General features: G+C 37.7%; 1 protein-coding gene across 1 annotated transcript; it reads right to left on the bottom strand.

Annotated features, from left to right (window-relative positions):
* Window positions 1–424: 424 nt before the first annotated feature.
* LOC306849033 (coxsackievirus and adenovirus receptor homolog) lies at window positions 425–17098 on the bottom strand. Its single transcript, XM_079383884.1, has 8 exons — window positions 16999–17098; window positions 13967–14072; window positions 9769–9932; window positions 8082–8283; window positions 6624–6773; window positions 6229–6351; window positions 2622–2760; window positions 425–992 (listed from the first exon to the last, which is right to left on the bottom strand). Exons 2-8 carry the CDS (start codon window positions 14040–14042, stop codon window positions 746–748), a joined length of 1101 nt encoding a protein of 366 aa, XP_079240010.1. The 5' UTR covers window positions 14043–14072; window positions 16999–17098; the 3' UTR covers window positions 425–745.
* Between the last annotated feature and the right edge of the window lie 294 nt (window positions 17099–17392).

A 17392-nucleotide genomic window follows, 5' to 3' on the forward strand; every position in this document is an offset into this window, starting at 1 on the left:
TCCATACATTTGTAGCTATTATGTCATTACGTGTTCATTCTGTAGGCATCTGCGAGTATACTTAAATGTGTATGACTGCAGGTGTGTAGCTGACATCCCCAACTATTGGCCTGGTATGAATTACACAGTGTTTTAATTAGTTTTTTCGGATCTGTGTGAACTGTGTTTTAGGAACAGGACTGGGATATGTCAAGCTCAGACCAGTCTAGCTCTTTCAGAACTCAAAAAAAAAAATTAAAATGCTCTGATGATAGGAACATCTCTTATTACAAAATTTGCATTTGGGTGTTTTTTAATAATCTAATCTTGAACATTTGTACAAATTTTATTCAAATAAAAATATTATTTTTATATAATGTTATATAATATAATTTGATATTTTTTATATAATCACCCTCGTAAACAACCACTCAGATGACACATTAAATCTCTCACTATCAGTCTTAAAAGACAGAATTTATTGTTATAAAGAAGTTAAAAGGTTTGTTAGTTTAATACATTCCAATTAATACCATGAGCACATTTTACCTAAATGCTTATAATACAATCATACAAAAATACATCAACACAACTATACACATTTATTAGCAGACCTCTATCCTGAACAATAGGAAAATTCACATATGTGAATATTCTTCTGTGCAGTTTTAATGTCCTTCAATCTTGCCATGGTCTTGCACAGTATTGCATCTTTTGAGTGAGTTTAATCTTTTCAGTGCTGTGTCCCCTGGCAGGACGTTGGTGGTTATACGGGGTATCCATATCTGCTGTCATATCTGAGCGGAGGCCTGTGATCAGACGCATGCATGCTGGCTTCCCTTTGGACTCTGCTGCGTTCGGTGTGGGTACTGCTGCGACCAGATCCGACCCGTGTGACATCGGCTTTGCCCACAGAGCTGTAATGGATCCCCGGATGGACCCGATAATTCAGTACAGAACGGAAGCTGGAGTTACGGCTTCCCGGGCGACTCTCCGGAGCTGCAACGTCCTCCCTAAAATACGGTAAAGGAAATTGATATTTACAATATAGACGAAGTAGAAAGAGGTCACATACATATATCTAGGATGAATCCAGTTGAGATAATCATTATTGGGTGTGGTTTTGGTTGATGAATAACCAGTATTGCTGATTAGTCAGAAGGGTTTTTACCCATGATTTGTTGTGAAACAATCTTCAACTATGATCTACTTCTGCTGCCGAAGGGAAACTTTTGAGCTTGTAGTCAGACAGTATGCCAGTGTTGAGCCCATTCACACCGCTCAGGTTTTTGAGCCAAAAAGACTTTGAATGGAATTTCCAAAAATCCTTCCAAAAAGTTCCATGTTTATTGTGAAAAAATATGATCAGTAACTCATGGCAACTTATGTTTTTACATTATTCTAACTCATCAAAAAAGTTGAAATTTCTCAACTTATTTTGAGAAGTTATATGAAATTTAACTTTGAATGTTTAATGACTTGTACAATCAAGTTGATTATGCTTAAATGTCAAGTAGCAACTGAACTTTAGTTGTTAGGTTGAAATAGGTTTAAAGTTATGTTGTACAAAAAAATAAAAATAAAAAGCGCCCCAAATTTGATTTTTTTTCATTATTTTTGAACAAAATATTAATTTGTCAACTATGATATGGATTATGTGTCCATCAACCTTTTGTGAAAATGATGTTTCAAATACAATATGCATGTTCAAAAGTGATTCCAGAAATCAATACTTTAGCAGAATTTGCATACACTAAATTTTACTGTTTCATTCCTATCTATATTTGCATATTTAAAACAGTTGTAGTAATGCACTGTGATTAATCAACTAGTGAAGTATGGTGATATCTATTGTGGCAGTCGTGGCCTAATGGATAGAGAGTTGGACTTGTAACCTGAAGGTCGTGGGTTTGAGTCTCAGGTCTGGCAGGGATTGTAGGTGGGGGGAGTGAATAACCAACACTCTCTCCACCCTCAATACCACGACTGAGGTGAGACCCTTGAGCAAGGCACCGAACCCCCAACTGCTCCCTGGGCACCGCAGCATTGGCTGCCCACTGCTCTGGGTGTATATTCACTACTGAGTGTACACTTGGATGGGTTAAATGCAGAGCACAAATTCCGAGTATGGGTCACCATACTTGGCCACACATCACTTCCCTTTCTCCTTACCTGTGATGTCTTGCCTTAATATTCTAGACTAGCGACAGTGAAGGCATTAATAATGCATGTTCTCACTTTAGCTTATAATTAAAAAGTATATATAACTGGACCTTCTTGTGAGAACGACATATGGTCACATATGGTGACATAAGCCAGACTTCTCCAATCACCCGCCCCTGCAAGCTCTCGTTTATCTGCCTCCATTTTCAAATGCACACCCACATTTCAACATTCAATCAACCACCAAGGCATGGAGACAAAAAAATATATTTATTCTGGACTAGAATTCTTTACCAAGAATTCTTTTCATAATTTTATCAAGTATTTCCCTTGTTTTAGCTAAATCGTGGCCACAACATAAATTGTTGCCATAAATTGCTTATAAATTGTAGCCACAATTTAACTGTTGGATTTAATTCTTAATTTGGGGTCATTACTTCAGTTTCATTGCAATTTATAAAAAACTAGCAATATCTCACCTGATCTCATTAGCAACCTCTTTTTCATAACGTCGCTTGTTGCAACAGCAAATCAGGAGCCAGATTAGCAAAAGGAGGAGGAGCAGCAACAGCAATGCACCAATCACAGCTCCAGCAATCACTCCCACTTTATTGGTTGCTAGATATAAAAGATTTAGATAAAAGACAGATTATGTAGTCGCTCACGCTTAACCTGAGAAACAATTAATCTGAAAGTGCAGATGAAGTTTTACCAAATCTTCAGTCTTACGAAATTATCTAGAGAATAAATAGGTTTATGAAAATAATATATTTGCACAAAATCCTCTATTGAGGAAGTCTGCATATTTAATTCAAGGATTCATACTGCATAATGGTCTTTATAAACAGATATGCTACTGCAGTTGCCCTGAATATGAGGTATGAACGCTGAACAGAAATGTGCTTAATACACAAGATAATGCCTGGATTTCTAGATTTATGATGATTTGAATCACCTTTCTCCATCACAAAGTCAAGTCAAGTCTGCTTTATTGTCAATTCTTCCACATGTACGGCACATACATACAGAGAATTGAAATTGCCTTACTCTCAGACCCTTGGTGCATACAGTTAACATTTAAGACACTGACAGTAGACGTTCAAATACAGATAAATACAGTTTAAACGTACATACAACTATTCAGATATACAAATGAGGACATTGTAGAAAAATAAAGAAAGAGATAGATAAAGTGGCATAAGGCACATGGCAGATAGAGTGCAAACCAGTTAAATAAAACAAAACTGTGCAGATATATGTGCAGTGCAAGAAGAGCTTATCAGTCTGTTAAAGTGACAAAAGAACAGTCTTTTTTATCAGACTATCCGAAGAGGTAGTTTGCAGTCAATGCTGGATGAGGTAGTGATCAGTCCAATGCTGTACAAGTGACAGGTGCTGGTCACGGTTTTTAAGTGGGTGGAAGGGTTCTGGGGATGTGGGGAGCTGGGGGGGTCGTAGTATCAGTGTTCAGTGTTGCATGGGGTAAAAGAGGGGAGGGGAGGGGGCAGGGACGGGAGGGAGTTCAGCTTCCTGACAGCCTGATGTATGAAGCTGTCCTTCAGTCTGCTGGTCCTCGCCTGGAGACGCCGCAGTCTCCTCCCTGATGGCAGCAGACTGAAGAAGCTGTGTGTCGGGTGGGTGGGATTGCCTGTAATGCGGAGGACTTTGCGGGTGAGACGGGTGCTGTAAATGTCCTGGAGGGAGGGGAGAGAGACACCAACGATCTTCTCAGCTGCTCTCACTATGCGTTGAAGTGACTTGCGGCAGGATGCGTTGCAAGCGCCATACCACACAGTGATGCAGCTAGTCAGGATGCTCTCGATGGTGCCTCTGTAGAAGGTGCACGTGATGGGGGTCGGGGCTCTGGCTCTTCTCAATTTGCAGAGGAAGTAGAGACGCTGCTGTGCTTTCTTGGCCAGTGCTACAGTGTTGTTAGTCCAGGAGAGGTCTTCTGTGATGTGCACACCCAGGAACTTGGTGCTGCTCACTCTCTCCACAGTCGCACCGTTGATGTTCAGAGGGGCATGCTGAGTGTGTACTCTTCTGAAGTCAACAACAATCTCCTTCATCTTCTCCGCATTCAGAGAGAGATTGTTGTCACTGCACCACCCGGCCAGGCGGCTCACCTCGCTCCTGTAGTTTGTCTCATCTCTGTTGCTAATGAGACCCACCACAGTCGTGTCATCCGCAAACTTAATGAAAAGGTTGGAGTTGTGTGACGGTGTGCAGTCGTGGGTCAGCAGAGTGAAGAGGAGGGGGCTCAGCACACATCCTTGGGGGGCCCCAGCGTTCAGTGTGATGGTGCTGGATGTGTTAATGCCGACCCATACTGCCTGAGGTCTCCCTGTCAGGAAGTCCAACAGCCAGTTGCACAGAGAGGTGTTGAGCCCCAGCTGGACCAGTTTGTGAGTGAGCTGTTGAGGGATGATTGTGTTGAATGCTGAACTGAAGTCTATGAACAGCATCCTGACATATGAGTCTTTTTTGTCCAGATGTGTGAGGGCTGGGTGGAGGGCAGTGGCGATGGCATCATCGGTCGAGCGGTTGGACCTATATGCAAACTGGAAGGGGTCCAGGGAGGGGGGAGGACAGACTTGATGTGGTGCATGACTAGCCGTTCGAAGCACTTCATGAGAATAGGAGTGAGTGCTATTGGACGGTAGTCATTGAAGCAGGATGGAGATGACTTCTTCGGGACTCCATCAAAGAGACCATCCAACAAAGAGACTTTTACTTACAAATGACTTATGTTTAAGTATTTAGACAGTTAAACCACTTATATAATAGATAAAAATGTGTAAATGGCATCAAACTAAGAGGCATCTGCGTGTCAAAAGCCTCAGGATCTTTGCTTTTCCCTATCCTCACTTTTTTTAGCCAGTTTTGCTTGATGTTTTTAAGTCAGCTGGTACTTTGGTAATTTTGATCACCAAATTGGCCAAAAAAAGACCTAATTTAATATATTATGGCTGTCGCGAATAAAGTAAAAATTAAATTAAAAGTGTTGACGGCATTAAATTTGGATCAGCTCCTGTTGCATCACATTTTGTTTTAGGTGGGTTTAAAGCGTTGCGCATTACAACCAATCACACGCGATTCTGTTGAGCTTATGAATGTAACAGCCAATCAAAGGCGTTCAGATGAGTCATCAGTGAAACACCTGAGTTTTGTACAGTGTGCGCACTCGCTGACTGAATTCTGCACTCTCGCGAATACTCATCATAAACAACAAAGCAAATGTACGTACCATGTAAGTAAGAAATTTGTTTCGGAGTGTAGGTAGCTTCATTGATTATAATGGGAGTTTTTAAAAAAGCGATAGACTGAAGTCAGTGATTGATAATGTAAATATTCTGTATAATTCATGCACTGTTTGAATAACCATGGAAATGAGAGCTTTATAATTAGTAACTTACAATGCATTGTATTAAATTGTGATCACATTAAATTAGGGCTGCAAAATGATTAATCACGATTAATCGCATTCAAAATAAAAGTTTATGTTTACATACTATATGTGAGTGTACTCTATATATTTATTATGTATATATAAATACTCACATACATGTATATAGTAAAAAAAAAATATATAATATAAATTATATACAAGTGTATATATATATATATATATATATATATATATATATATATATATATAATGCATACAAATATTTTTTTTTACATGTGTGTGTATTTGTATATACATAATTATACACAGTGCACACACATAGTATGTAAACAAACTTTTACTTTGAATGCAATTAATCGCGATTAATCATTATGCAGCCCTACATTAAATTCAAATTCAATGATATGACACCAATATCTGGCACTTAAAGACTAAAAAGACAGGTGTATGGTGTGATTACACTAACATTGGGCTACTTTAGCCCTACCCTGGAGTTGGTTCACAGGTTCAATTCTGTTGGTGTATATTTGATACCTTGTCTTTCTGTGAAATGTTTGTGCTGTCTTTCTGTCAGAGACATGACATTTGATTTGACATGTTGTTGTCTGATGCGCTCACATTCAGACGTTAAGAGAAGTTTAGGTGTGCAGATACATTCCAGACCCACCCATACTTACGGTTATATGCTTGAAGGGCGTATGTGCATCGTTCAGTGCCTACTTCATTGCTGACCTCACAGAGGTACATCCCTCTGTAGCTGTCGCTGTGGTTTCTGATTAGCAGCTCTCCGGTCTGGGGATCTTCAAACAAAAGAGCCATTCAGAATGTGCAACCATTGCGAAAGGCCCTGCAGCGTCGTTTACAGCAGATTGCCCACAGAAAAACTTGTTTGGTTGCTATGAGGCTCAAAAAATGTTTTGGTTTTCATCTAGGCTACAGCAGCTGTATTTGGCTTGACAACACCCAGGCCTGAAGCTACAGGCTATTCAAGCGGCACCGAATATTAAACTTTCGCTTGAAGTATTTGCTGAATAGTGTTGCACTAGACCTGCGTTCACCGGTGGGAACTCACTCTGTGTTGCGGTTGGTGGCAGGTTTCCGCTTTCTTTCGTCCATGCATATTTTAGAGGGGGTGAACCCTGAGAAGATTTGCAGCGGAGCGAAACGGTTCCGCCCTTCTCCTCACTACCTTCCACCCAGCATTTCGGGGGCGAAGGTCGTACTGAAAGAAACCAAAACAAAAAGAATCAGACGTCACGGACAAAATCACATCACCTTTGCATGGAGCAAACCGATTTGTTTTGAACCTGTAACGTTTACTAGGGCTGGACAATATAAAGCATAACATTTTTATCTCAATATTTGAGTCTTATTTATTTAATTTATGACATTTGACATACACGCTTTAATCTCACATCAGGTTTGACAGTTTTTAACAATCTAAATTATTCCTCATAGATAAAATCAAGCCATAAATATTTTTCTCTCTTAACCAGTTTCACGTAGAAATGCAGATTTAAGGAAGCGCATAGGTTGCGAATGAATGCACTTTCATGTTGACACTCTCATATCTGCAAATCGCAGTACAAGGAAGGACTGGGAAATTTGTGTCACGCTGTTTAGAAAACTGAATGGCCTCATGGAAATGCATTAAAAGCATAGCATGATGCACAATGCTGCCTAATTTTATGTGGTCACAAAACTAAAACTAAAACCATAAAAATATATTTAGTTGAAACAAAATAAGTTAAATCAAATATAATAAAACTCTTCTTAAATATTTATAAATATTTATTTCAGTTAGCTGCCAAGGCTACATTTCTCATTTTCATTTAGTTTAACTTTATGTATTAAATAAACTAAAACGTAAGTAAAAATAAAAACTAGACATATTAGAAGATATAGACATATTAAAAATCCCAAACTAATTCAGAAAATATATAAATAAATTTAAATTCAAAATATTAATAAAATCTATAAAAATATCATTATTATTTTCTGTTGTTATTAATATCTTTTTGTTACCTGGGAATAAAAACTTGGCTAAAACCAAAACTAAAACTTATTTTTGATTTCATTTTTGAACTCTAAACATGTCTCTAAAAATAGGCTGATAGGCTAGTGGTTAGTGCACCAGTATATAGATCATATATATCACGGAGAGCCGAGTTCGATACCCGTCTCGGGGATAAAAAAAATAATTAAAATCAAATGTAAACAAGCTAGACTAAAAATTCAATTATAATTACACTGGACTATTAAAGGCTTACAGCATTGAGCCTGAGTTTTACAAGAGCGTGGAGATCATTGAGTCTCTAGACAGGCGAGGTGGCGGGGTTGGGTCGAGGTTAGCAGAGGAAAACAGGACGAAGTCTTGAACAAAGAGCGTCCACCCCACCTACCATTCCAGTCATGTCATCATGATCACTGGATGAAAGGGGCAGGCTAGGGTGGAGAGAACCGGTAAAACAGAAACCTTGTGTCAGTGTCAGAACCGGTCAGCAGAGTCACAGAATGTGCACGTCCTCACCCTGCACTACTAAAGTCACTTTCCTCGAATCGATGCCGGGTGTCTTCTTCACTTTGCACTGGTACGTGGCCGTGTCCGAGACCTTGAGGCTGGTAAAGCTGACCGTGGCATCGCCGCGACTCGGGTCGCCAACAAACTTAAAGCGACTCATCAGGTCTGGACTTCCTAGCTGGTACTGTTTCCCTCCAGTGTAGGATAAGATCTGTCAGACAGAGAAACCCAGCTCAGTGAGTCTTATCTAATATAACAGGTCTAACCTCCTGCCGTCATTAAGACGGCGCATTACGCACGGATTTCTCTGAATCTCCACACGCATCCCAGGAAAGCCTGAGGTGAAGCGTTTTGGACAAGGTAGAAATGGGAGGAAATTACAAAATCCATCAAGATCATACGATGATGAGGTGGAGACTGTCATCTCCATGGAGCTGAAAACATTCCTACATTCTTGTCTTATCAAAAACAACAGATGTTACATAAAGAAAAGCTGCACAGCATGCTTTTTTTTGCATTTTCTTCCTTTATAGTTCACTTTAAGTGGTCATGCAGTGTGACAAATATTCATCCAATCTCTCAATTAATCTGAGTGTTATTTAATATGAGAAACTGTTTCTCTGTTTACTTGGAATTACAGAAGCTTCAGTCTAGATCCAACCCTTAAATGATCTGAGATGACCGAACACCTGAGAAGAGATAATGCCTACCCCTCAGAGGACCTCAGAGGATGCCAGTGCTCAGACAACATACAGAATTACCAAATTTTGCCATAAGTTAAATATATTAAGGTTCTGCAATATATAAATATATTGTGGAAACTTAATTTCCCGTAGAGCTGCTTTGCAACGATTTGTATCGTAAAAAGCTCTATACAAATAAACTTGAACTTGAAACTTATTTTAGTGTCATTACCATTTAGTACCAGTCAGTGTTATTTTAGTATGATTAAGATGCTATTAAGATGCTATTTTTAAAAATCAATTAATGATCTTTTTGTTATTTTAACTTTGAGGTCAGCATGGAATGGGAATTCACCCCGTTTTCTAAAATAAATGAGAATTTTTCTATTTTAGTTTAGCTGATTTCTCATTTTATTAGTTTTTTTAAACGTCTAAATAGTTCATTCATTATTTTTCATTGTTTTATTATATTTAAAATATCATAATTTTTTATTTCAGTTTTATTATAATTTATATTAATTAGTAATTTTAATTTATTTTAATTAGTTTTTCATAAGTATCGTTCTAGATTTAGTTAACTGTAATACCAATAGTATTGTTGATGTACTATTAGTTTACATCAATATTTTGAATTAGTTTTTATTTTTATACTTTGTGTGTTGCACTTTTGTCATTTGTGGGGGGTTTTTAGCTATTGAAAGTTAGTTTTAGTTAATATTGGTTTTAGTTGAAAGTAATGAAAATAACCCTTATATGAGTATATAAAAGCGGTTTAAAAACGCTATTTAAATAGATGTCGCTTCACATTGCCAGTTACTCTTATGCCTTAAGATGTTTAAGAGAAATATCTTAAGAAGTATATTTTAAGCACATTCTGATGCTTTCGAAAGACGACGGATATATTTTCATTTTTGCTATTTCTTAAAGATGCTGTAGTAACAAGCCTGAGTATCAATACAGGATGTGCTTGAATGTGCTTTAATCTCTATTCTGTATTCTCAGCACTCTCTCACCAGCTCGTCTTTCTGGGTCATGTCTTGACTGACGCGTGTCCACTCAATGTCCAGGTCTCCGACATCTAGAGCATCCAAGGTGTATGTGCAGCCCAGAGTAACACTCTCCCCCTGGGCTTTCTTGACCGTCTGTGGTCCTGTGGATGTCACCTGTAAGGCCAAAGCTAAAGGTTCACAGAGAGAGAGAGAGAGAGAGACATACAGAATAATGGATTAATGATCATTCATTTTGAATGGAATTTTTCCCTCTATACATTAATTCAAGTCAGTGGTTCTCAGCTACATTGCTTAAAGCCAAGTACACATTTCTATTGTTCTGTCTTTACTACTCATGACTATGTGGTCTGTTGCATTTTATCATTTCCATTAAAAAAACTTTTTCCTATCAGAGCTGATCTATTGTTACTCAGCAGTTGAGAACCCCTGCTGTAAAGCATTTTTGGCACATTGATTTAAAGAGCCCATATTCTATGCTTTGTTTGAAAGTCAAAGTTTCTTGCACCTAAAACAGATGCAATTAGTTTTTTTAATGCCATTTAAACAGGCTACTTTTGCAACTGGACATTTTATCATGCAGATTAGCTCTTTTATGATTGGCTAACCTCTTTGCATGAGAGATTAAAGTTCCAAGTTGTTGATTAGCCTTTTGATATTTAATCATGTGCATGCTCATTGTGATGCCATAATTGTGACGATTTATGAAGAAACCATTTTTTTGCAGCTTAATTTCAATAAATGGTCTGAGGAAGGAGTGGCATGATACTATTTATTTCAAAATAGTCCTGTTTTCCATAATATGCACTTTCAAAAACAGATCACGAGTAGAATTTGCTATAATGATTCACGGCTGCTAATAGTGCTGTTTATTTGCACATTCTGTTCTGTCTGTGATAGAAAATCTGCTAAGTGCAATTTCCAATCTTGCGGGTTGGTTCTGAGTGCTAGATTGTGGAAGATGATGCTGCACAGTCCAAACTGTGACAGTCTGCATGCATCACTCGATCCAGACACCATCCATCGCCTCTTTAAATGCTGAAAGTGCACTTGACGACATGCTGAATGTTGCTGGATATATGGCTGCTTGTAACTCTCTTCTCCATTATTTGATAAATGATCTGAGCCACAATCACTAGATCATTTTTCACAGACGTAATAGCACAGCATTAGCCGCACCAAACGGAATACTGTAGCAAATACAAAAAATTCTATATTAAGCCCAAGTTGCATAGAAAAGAGGCATGTTTACTCTGAAAGCAAACTTAATACTCATGGTGTAATGCTAATTTTAGTGTATTTAGTGCTTGTGAAAGCAGTTTCATGTGTTGTTTGTGAATACCACACATTTTTGTGCTAAACTTTGTCTAACAAAAATATGTTCTAAGAAGAAGCATTTTTATTACTGTTTCCATTAGGTAATAAAATCATTATTTCTGAATGTTTTCTCTATTTTGAATATACAGATTTAATTGAATTTTTTATTTTTTAGGGAACATTCTATTTGATTATTTTGCATATTATGGAAGCATTACTTTTGAATATTCTCTGAAACAATCAACATTAAAAAAATGTATAAAGACAAATGTCTAACTAAAGCATCTCTCTCTCTCTCTCACACACACACACACACACACACACACTTACCATGAATAATGTATAAATAATGTGTTTGTGCTAACAGTTTGAGAACATTCCCAGTTAACAAAATATATTCTAACAATGTTCTTACAATGATCAAAACATCCATTTTTTTTTTTTTTTCTTGGTTATGTGTAGGGATGGGTACCGAAACTCGGTATTAAATCGGTCTCGGGGCTAAATTACGAAAGACCGGAGTATCGATAAGCTCTGACGTTATCGGTACTTCTGTCGGTATTGGAGAAATTAAGAAAACACACATACATTTATTGTTGCTCTCTCTCTCTCTCTCTCTCTCTCTCTCTCTCTCTCTATATATATATATATATAATGTCGCCAGCTGTTTTTATGAGCAATAATATTCAAACATTTGTCTATGATGCATTTTTGCTATCCAGATCGCGCTCACGCGGAGGAGCTTCAGCACATGCAACATGAAAGTCCTGTTTAATTATGATAGAAGAGAGAACCAACTATTCAAACATTTGCTCACACTTTAGGCCTGTGGCTGTTATATTAAGCTAAGTATTTTTTTTTTCTTTCGATTTTGGCTTCCAAGGATTATAGCCGCATTTCTTCTAGCACAACTCCCTTCCCTTCATAGCGGCGTGGATTCGTTCCTCCGAGCCCAAAACTTAACATCTGAATCAGCTCAATCAGTGATTGTTATAAAATGCCGTCTTTACTGTTGCTACATTGCAGGACATATTTGATAGTAAAACGTTGAAAGTACAATCTGCTGTTCCCCAGGCTGAAATGTGTGCGCGCGCGTGTGCCTGCGCGGCGGCGTGCTCCAAAACGGACAAGCAAAGTACACTTTGAGCTTCGGGCGCGTCGAAATAACACACAATGTGTCAAATGGCCGGTTATGAGAGTCTTCACTTTTATGTTTTAAATGGACGAGAACAGTTGGGAGAAAATCCGATGCGTGTCAGTATATTGTCTTAAAGTGTCAGACTGGAGCTTGAGCCATCAATGTTAATCAAAGAACAAAATGCAAAGAGAAAATCACCCACAGCTCTTAATCTGAACAATGTTATAGCTTTAATAAGCATAAATCTATCAGTACATTCAGTGAAAACTATGCAGTGCTCATCTACATCTGATTACTTTTGTAACTATTACTTACCTGAACATTAATATTAGTAGACCTTCATGGAAAAATGAAAGCACTGTTTATTTCATTTCGTTTGTGTGTTTGTTTTATTGTATTTGTCAGTTTGTTTTACTTTGTTTCTTTGTTCATGTTGTTACTGTATCTTATCTTATGTATATAAAACACTAAAAATACCTGCACACTGGTGCATTTACAAATCGATGAAGTGCAGGCATTTTTTGTGTTTTATATACATAAGATAAGATACTGTAAGAATATGAACAAAGAAACAAAGTAAAACAAAAAGTACCGATAAGAATACCGTTAAAGTACCGGATCGATAAGCAGTATCGGTAAGAGTAGTAATACCGTTAAAACCTTAACGATACCCATCCCTAGTTATGTGATCGAGGAGAACATTCCATTTGATCATTTTGCGAACATTATGGGAACTTTTGCATGTTCTCTAAACCTTCTGAAGTTGAGTAGTAACATTTAAAAAGCGTTAGATAAATGTCCAACTAAGACATTATTATTATGAACAATGTTTGTTCATAATTTTGAGAGAACCGTTGGCCAAAGTTCTGAGAATGTTATGCATTTAAAATTTGGCAAAAGGCCACAGCTGTCAAGGTCACACAAATGTTACCAAACAGCAACAGTTTACTGTCATCAGAAACTCATGGCTGAATGAAAAGACATGATGCCTGAAACAGCAATTAGATGATCTCTGCAATGTGAACGGATGAGCTCCACAGTCCTAAGATACTCCTGTCAGTCTTTGAGTCTCAAAATCACCAAATATTGCTTTGAGTACAGAGCAGTCTTTGCTAGGGATGTCTGCTATTTATTTATTTTTTTGGGAGAAATGCTACAGATTGTCACATTCGTCTTGTTCATAGCACCACCAAAACAACAGAACATGTCAGACGACTGTTTCATTCCTGTTAGTATTGCACATTCACACAAAACACAGGGAGTGTCTGTGTGATTTACAGATTGTCTCTCTAGGTGGAATAAAGACAGTCCAAGCATCAATGTGTTGAGAAACATGCTGGGTTAAAACCCTGAGAGTGTCAATGTATGGTCAAAACAAAAACACACATTTTCATGCTCTATAATTTCAGTGCATTTAACACGCTGCAAATCACGCTCACAGATAATGAATGACCTCATTGTTTTATGCACACTACATCTGCAGCTTTTTAAAATCTGAAATGCACATGCAAGTGCATTGAAGTGAATCTCAGATCCAGTAATATTCAGTGCTAGAATTTGCATAAAGTAGAGTGGGAGGCCAGTACAACTTCTTAATATGCAGGGTTAATTTATGCATAACATGGTCACACTTAGATTGCCGTAGAAACTCGATACAGCCCACACAAAGTGAAGAGAAAAGTGACCTTTAACATAGAACGCCCTCAAAGAGACTGTTAAATAAATAAATAAAAGTAAAATTTTACACACCTGCATGATTTAGACATACTGCAGTGATGTATAATGCAGCCAAAGGTAAGGGGAAGTTAAACCAGAACGTGCTCATAGCCAAATGTCAGCTTCTCTCACAGAAAACCTGGGGGAAAAAAGCACAGACTGTCATTGCCCCTCACTGACTGGACACCTCATTTGCAAGTGTGAATCATCTGATTCTGATAAGGGTCTCACATATGGCAAATTCATATCTATCTATCTATCTATCTATCTATCTATCTATCTATCTATCTATCTATCTATCTATCTATCTATCTATCTATCTATCTATCTATCTATCTATCTATCTATCTATCTATCTATCTATCTATCTATCTATCTCAATGAGAAATCACTCTCTATATATATATGATGATTAAAATGAAATATATGATGACAAGAAATATTTAAAATATATAGTCTGCTTTATTAATACATAGGTGCATCTAAAAAAAAATCTAAAATTGTGAAAGTTATTTTTTTCTTATTTCAAAAAGTGAAACTTTCATATATTCTAGATTCATTACATGTAAAGTAAAACATTTCACAAGTTTTTTTTGTTTTAATTTTGACGGTAAGAGCTTACAGCTCATGAAAGTCAAAAATCCAGTGTCTCAAAATATTAAAATATTTCCTAAGATTAATGAAAACAAGGATTTGCAAAACAGAAAAGTTCAAGTTCTTTAAAGTATGTTCATTTATGCACTCAATACTTGGTCGGGGATCCTTTATTCTCCTCTACGGGAAGTCGTGGCCTAATGGTTAGAGAGTCGGACTCATAATCCAAAGGTTGCGGGTTCGAGTCTCGGGCCGGCAGGGATTGTAGGTGGGGGGAGTGAATGTTCAGTGCTCTCTCCACCCTCAATACCACGACTGAGGTGCCCTTGAGCAAGGCACCAAACCCCCAACTGCTCCCCGGGCGCCGCAGCATAAATGGCTGCCCACTGCTCCGGGTGTGTGTTCACTGCTGTGTGTGTGCACGTTGGATGGGTTAAATGCAGAGCACGAATTCCAAGTATATATATATATATATATATATATATATATATATTCACTATATCACAAACTCCAGCATCAGTGAGGTGTGGCATGGAAGTGATCAGTCTGTGGCTCTGCTGAGGCACTATTGAGCCTTCAGCTTGTCTGGATTGTTGGATCAACTGTTTCTCATCTTTTTCTTGAAAATATCGCATAGATTCCTTATGGGGTTCAGGTCAGGCATGTTGGTTGGCCAATCAAGCACAGTGATATCATGGTCAGCAAACCACTTGGAAGTGGTTTTAGCACTGTGGGCAGGTGCTAAAGTCCTGCTGGAATAGGAAATCAGCATCTCCATAAAGCTTGTCAGCAGATGGAAGCATAAAGTGCTCCAAAATCTCCTGGTAGATGGCTGCATTGACTTTGGACTTGATAAAACACAATGGACCAACACCAGCAGACGTCATGGCACCCCAAATCATCACTGACTTCAGAAACTTCACAGCTTGGATTCTGTGCCTCTCCAGTCTTCCTACAGACTCCAGACCTTCATTTCAAAATGAAATGCAAACTTTACTTTTATCTGAAAAGAGGACTTTGGACCACTGAGCTACAGTCTAGTTCTTTTTCTCCACAGCCCAGGTAAGATGCTTCTGATGTTGTTTCTGGTTCAGAAGTGGCTTGGTAGCCCTTTTCCTGAAGACGTCTGAGCGACTCCAGCTTCAGTCCACTCCTTGTGAAGCTCTCCCAAGTGTTTGAATCAGCTTTGCTTGACCATATTCTCAAGAGTGCGGTCATCCCTGATGCTTGTGCACCTTTTCCTACCCAATTTCTTCCTTCCAGTCAACTTTGCGTTTAATATGCTTTGATACAGCACTCTGTAAACAGCCACTCCTTTCAGTAATGACCCTCTGTGACTTACCCTCTTTGTGGAGGGCGTCAATGTTCGTCTTCTGGATCATTGCCAAATCAGCAGTCTTCCCCATTATTGTGGTTTCAAAGAACAAGAGATACCCGGAATTTATACTGTAGTGATGGTCATTTAATGAAGCTCAAATGTAAATATTCTAATATTTTGAGATACTGGATTTTTTACTTTCATGAGCTGTAAGCTCTAATCATCAAAATTAAAACAAATAAAAACTTTTGAAGTGTTTTACTTTACATGTAATGAATCTAGAATATATGAAAGTTTCACTTTTTGAAATAAGTTAAAGAAAAAAAATGAAGAAATTTGTTTTAAAGAAAAAAAACTTTCACAATATTCTAATTTTTTTTAGATGCACCTGTATATATATATATATATATATGTGTGTGTGTGTGTGTGTATATGTATGTATATACAGTACATGTATGTATATTCAAAATTCACTATAAATAATTTAAAACAGGACAAGTCCACTATCAATTGACAAGTGTGTTAGGATATTTTGACCAGATGGCCAAATCCAAATCCTAACATCTCAAACGGTGTCTGGCTGATATTTCTGCCTATACTATTTGCATGCATGTATAAAATGCGAATCACTTAAGAGAATGGCAGTTCATACAGTATATGACTCAAACATTATAATGAGGTAGAGGCAGAATTATCAGAAAGAAAGGACTATCCAACCTCAAAAACTGTGATTCTTATCTTTGTGTCTATAAATCATTTAAGGAAGAAATCATGTGTCAATGTAGGTGCCAATAAAAACACACAGTAATTAAACCTTAAGGAAGAGAGTCTCCTGAAAACTGAATAGAGCTTAAACATGTACTGTACACACACACACACCTTTCACAATGAAATCAGACTGCCTTTAATTCAATAAGCCATATTTGAGCGCTTGCTTACTTATGGTCTACAGTAATCAGTCTCATAAGAAATTAAATAAGCCTGAAAAACTAATTAATGGAGGTCAGAGCAGGCAAGGATTTCATTTCTGCAAGCTTTTATAAAGAGCAAAGTCCAAACTGCAGTCCTTCCTATCACAACAAGCTCCTTTTCTTTTATTAACATACAATTTACGTAAACTCAAAAAAAGGATTTCCGCTAAAAAATAAGTTACCTCTTAACGGAACAACCAAATTCAGAGTAATCCAACAAACTCAGCAGTGCTGTCAGGGGTTTTCTTTGTTAGTTCCTCTATTCAGCTCTCACACTCACCTGAAGCAGGTAAACAGGTGTTTCCTCTAAGGCTCCGCCCCCTCACAGCATTCCACCAATCACAGCTTGAGAGTCACAAACTCAGTGAAACTTGCTGCTGACCAACCCATTCACACCTGACATGTTTGATTTGTGATTCATTGCTTCTGTGTAGGAATTTGAGCTTTCGTTTCAGTGAATGATTCCACTTGGATAATCTAATGAGAAATGTGTTCAAAGAATCACAGTAAGTAAATGGATCAAATCAGCCATTTGGACTCAAACACAGTATGTTAACAGTAGCAGTGCTTCTCATC

This window comes from Barbus barbus (genome assembly GCF_936440315.1).
Source record: "Barbus barbus genome assembly, chromosome: 29".
Classification (NCBI taxonomy): Eukaryota; Metazoa; Chordata; class Actinopteri; order Cypriniformes; family Cyprinidae; genus Barbus; species Barbus barbus.

Coding starts and splice junctions, on each gene's coding strand:
- LOC306849033 (XM_079383884.1), bottom strand. CDS start 14,042: ATGAGCACGTTCTGGTTTAACTTCCCCTTACCTTTGGCTGCATTATAC. Junction 6,774..8,081: donor AGTGACTTTAGTAGTGCAGG/GTGAGGACGTGC, acceptor GGTTTCTTTCAG/TACGACCTTCGCCCCCGAAA. Junction 2,761..6,228: donor CGCCCTTCAAGCATATAACC/GTAAGTATGGGT, acceptor TTTTATATCTAG/CAACCAATAAAGTGGGAGTG.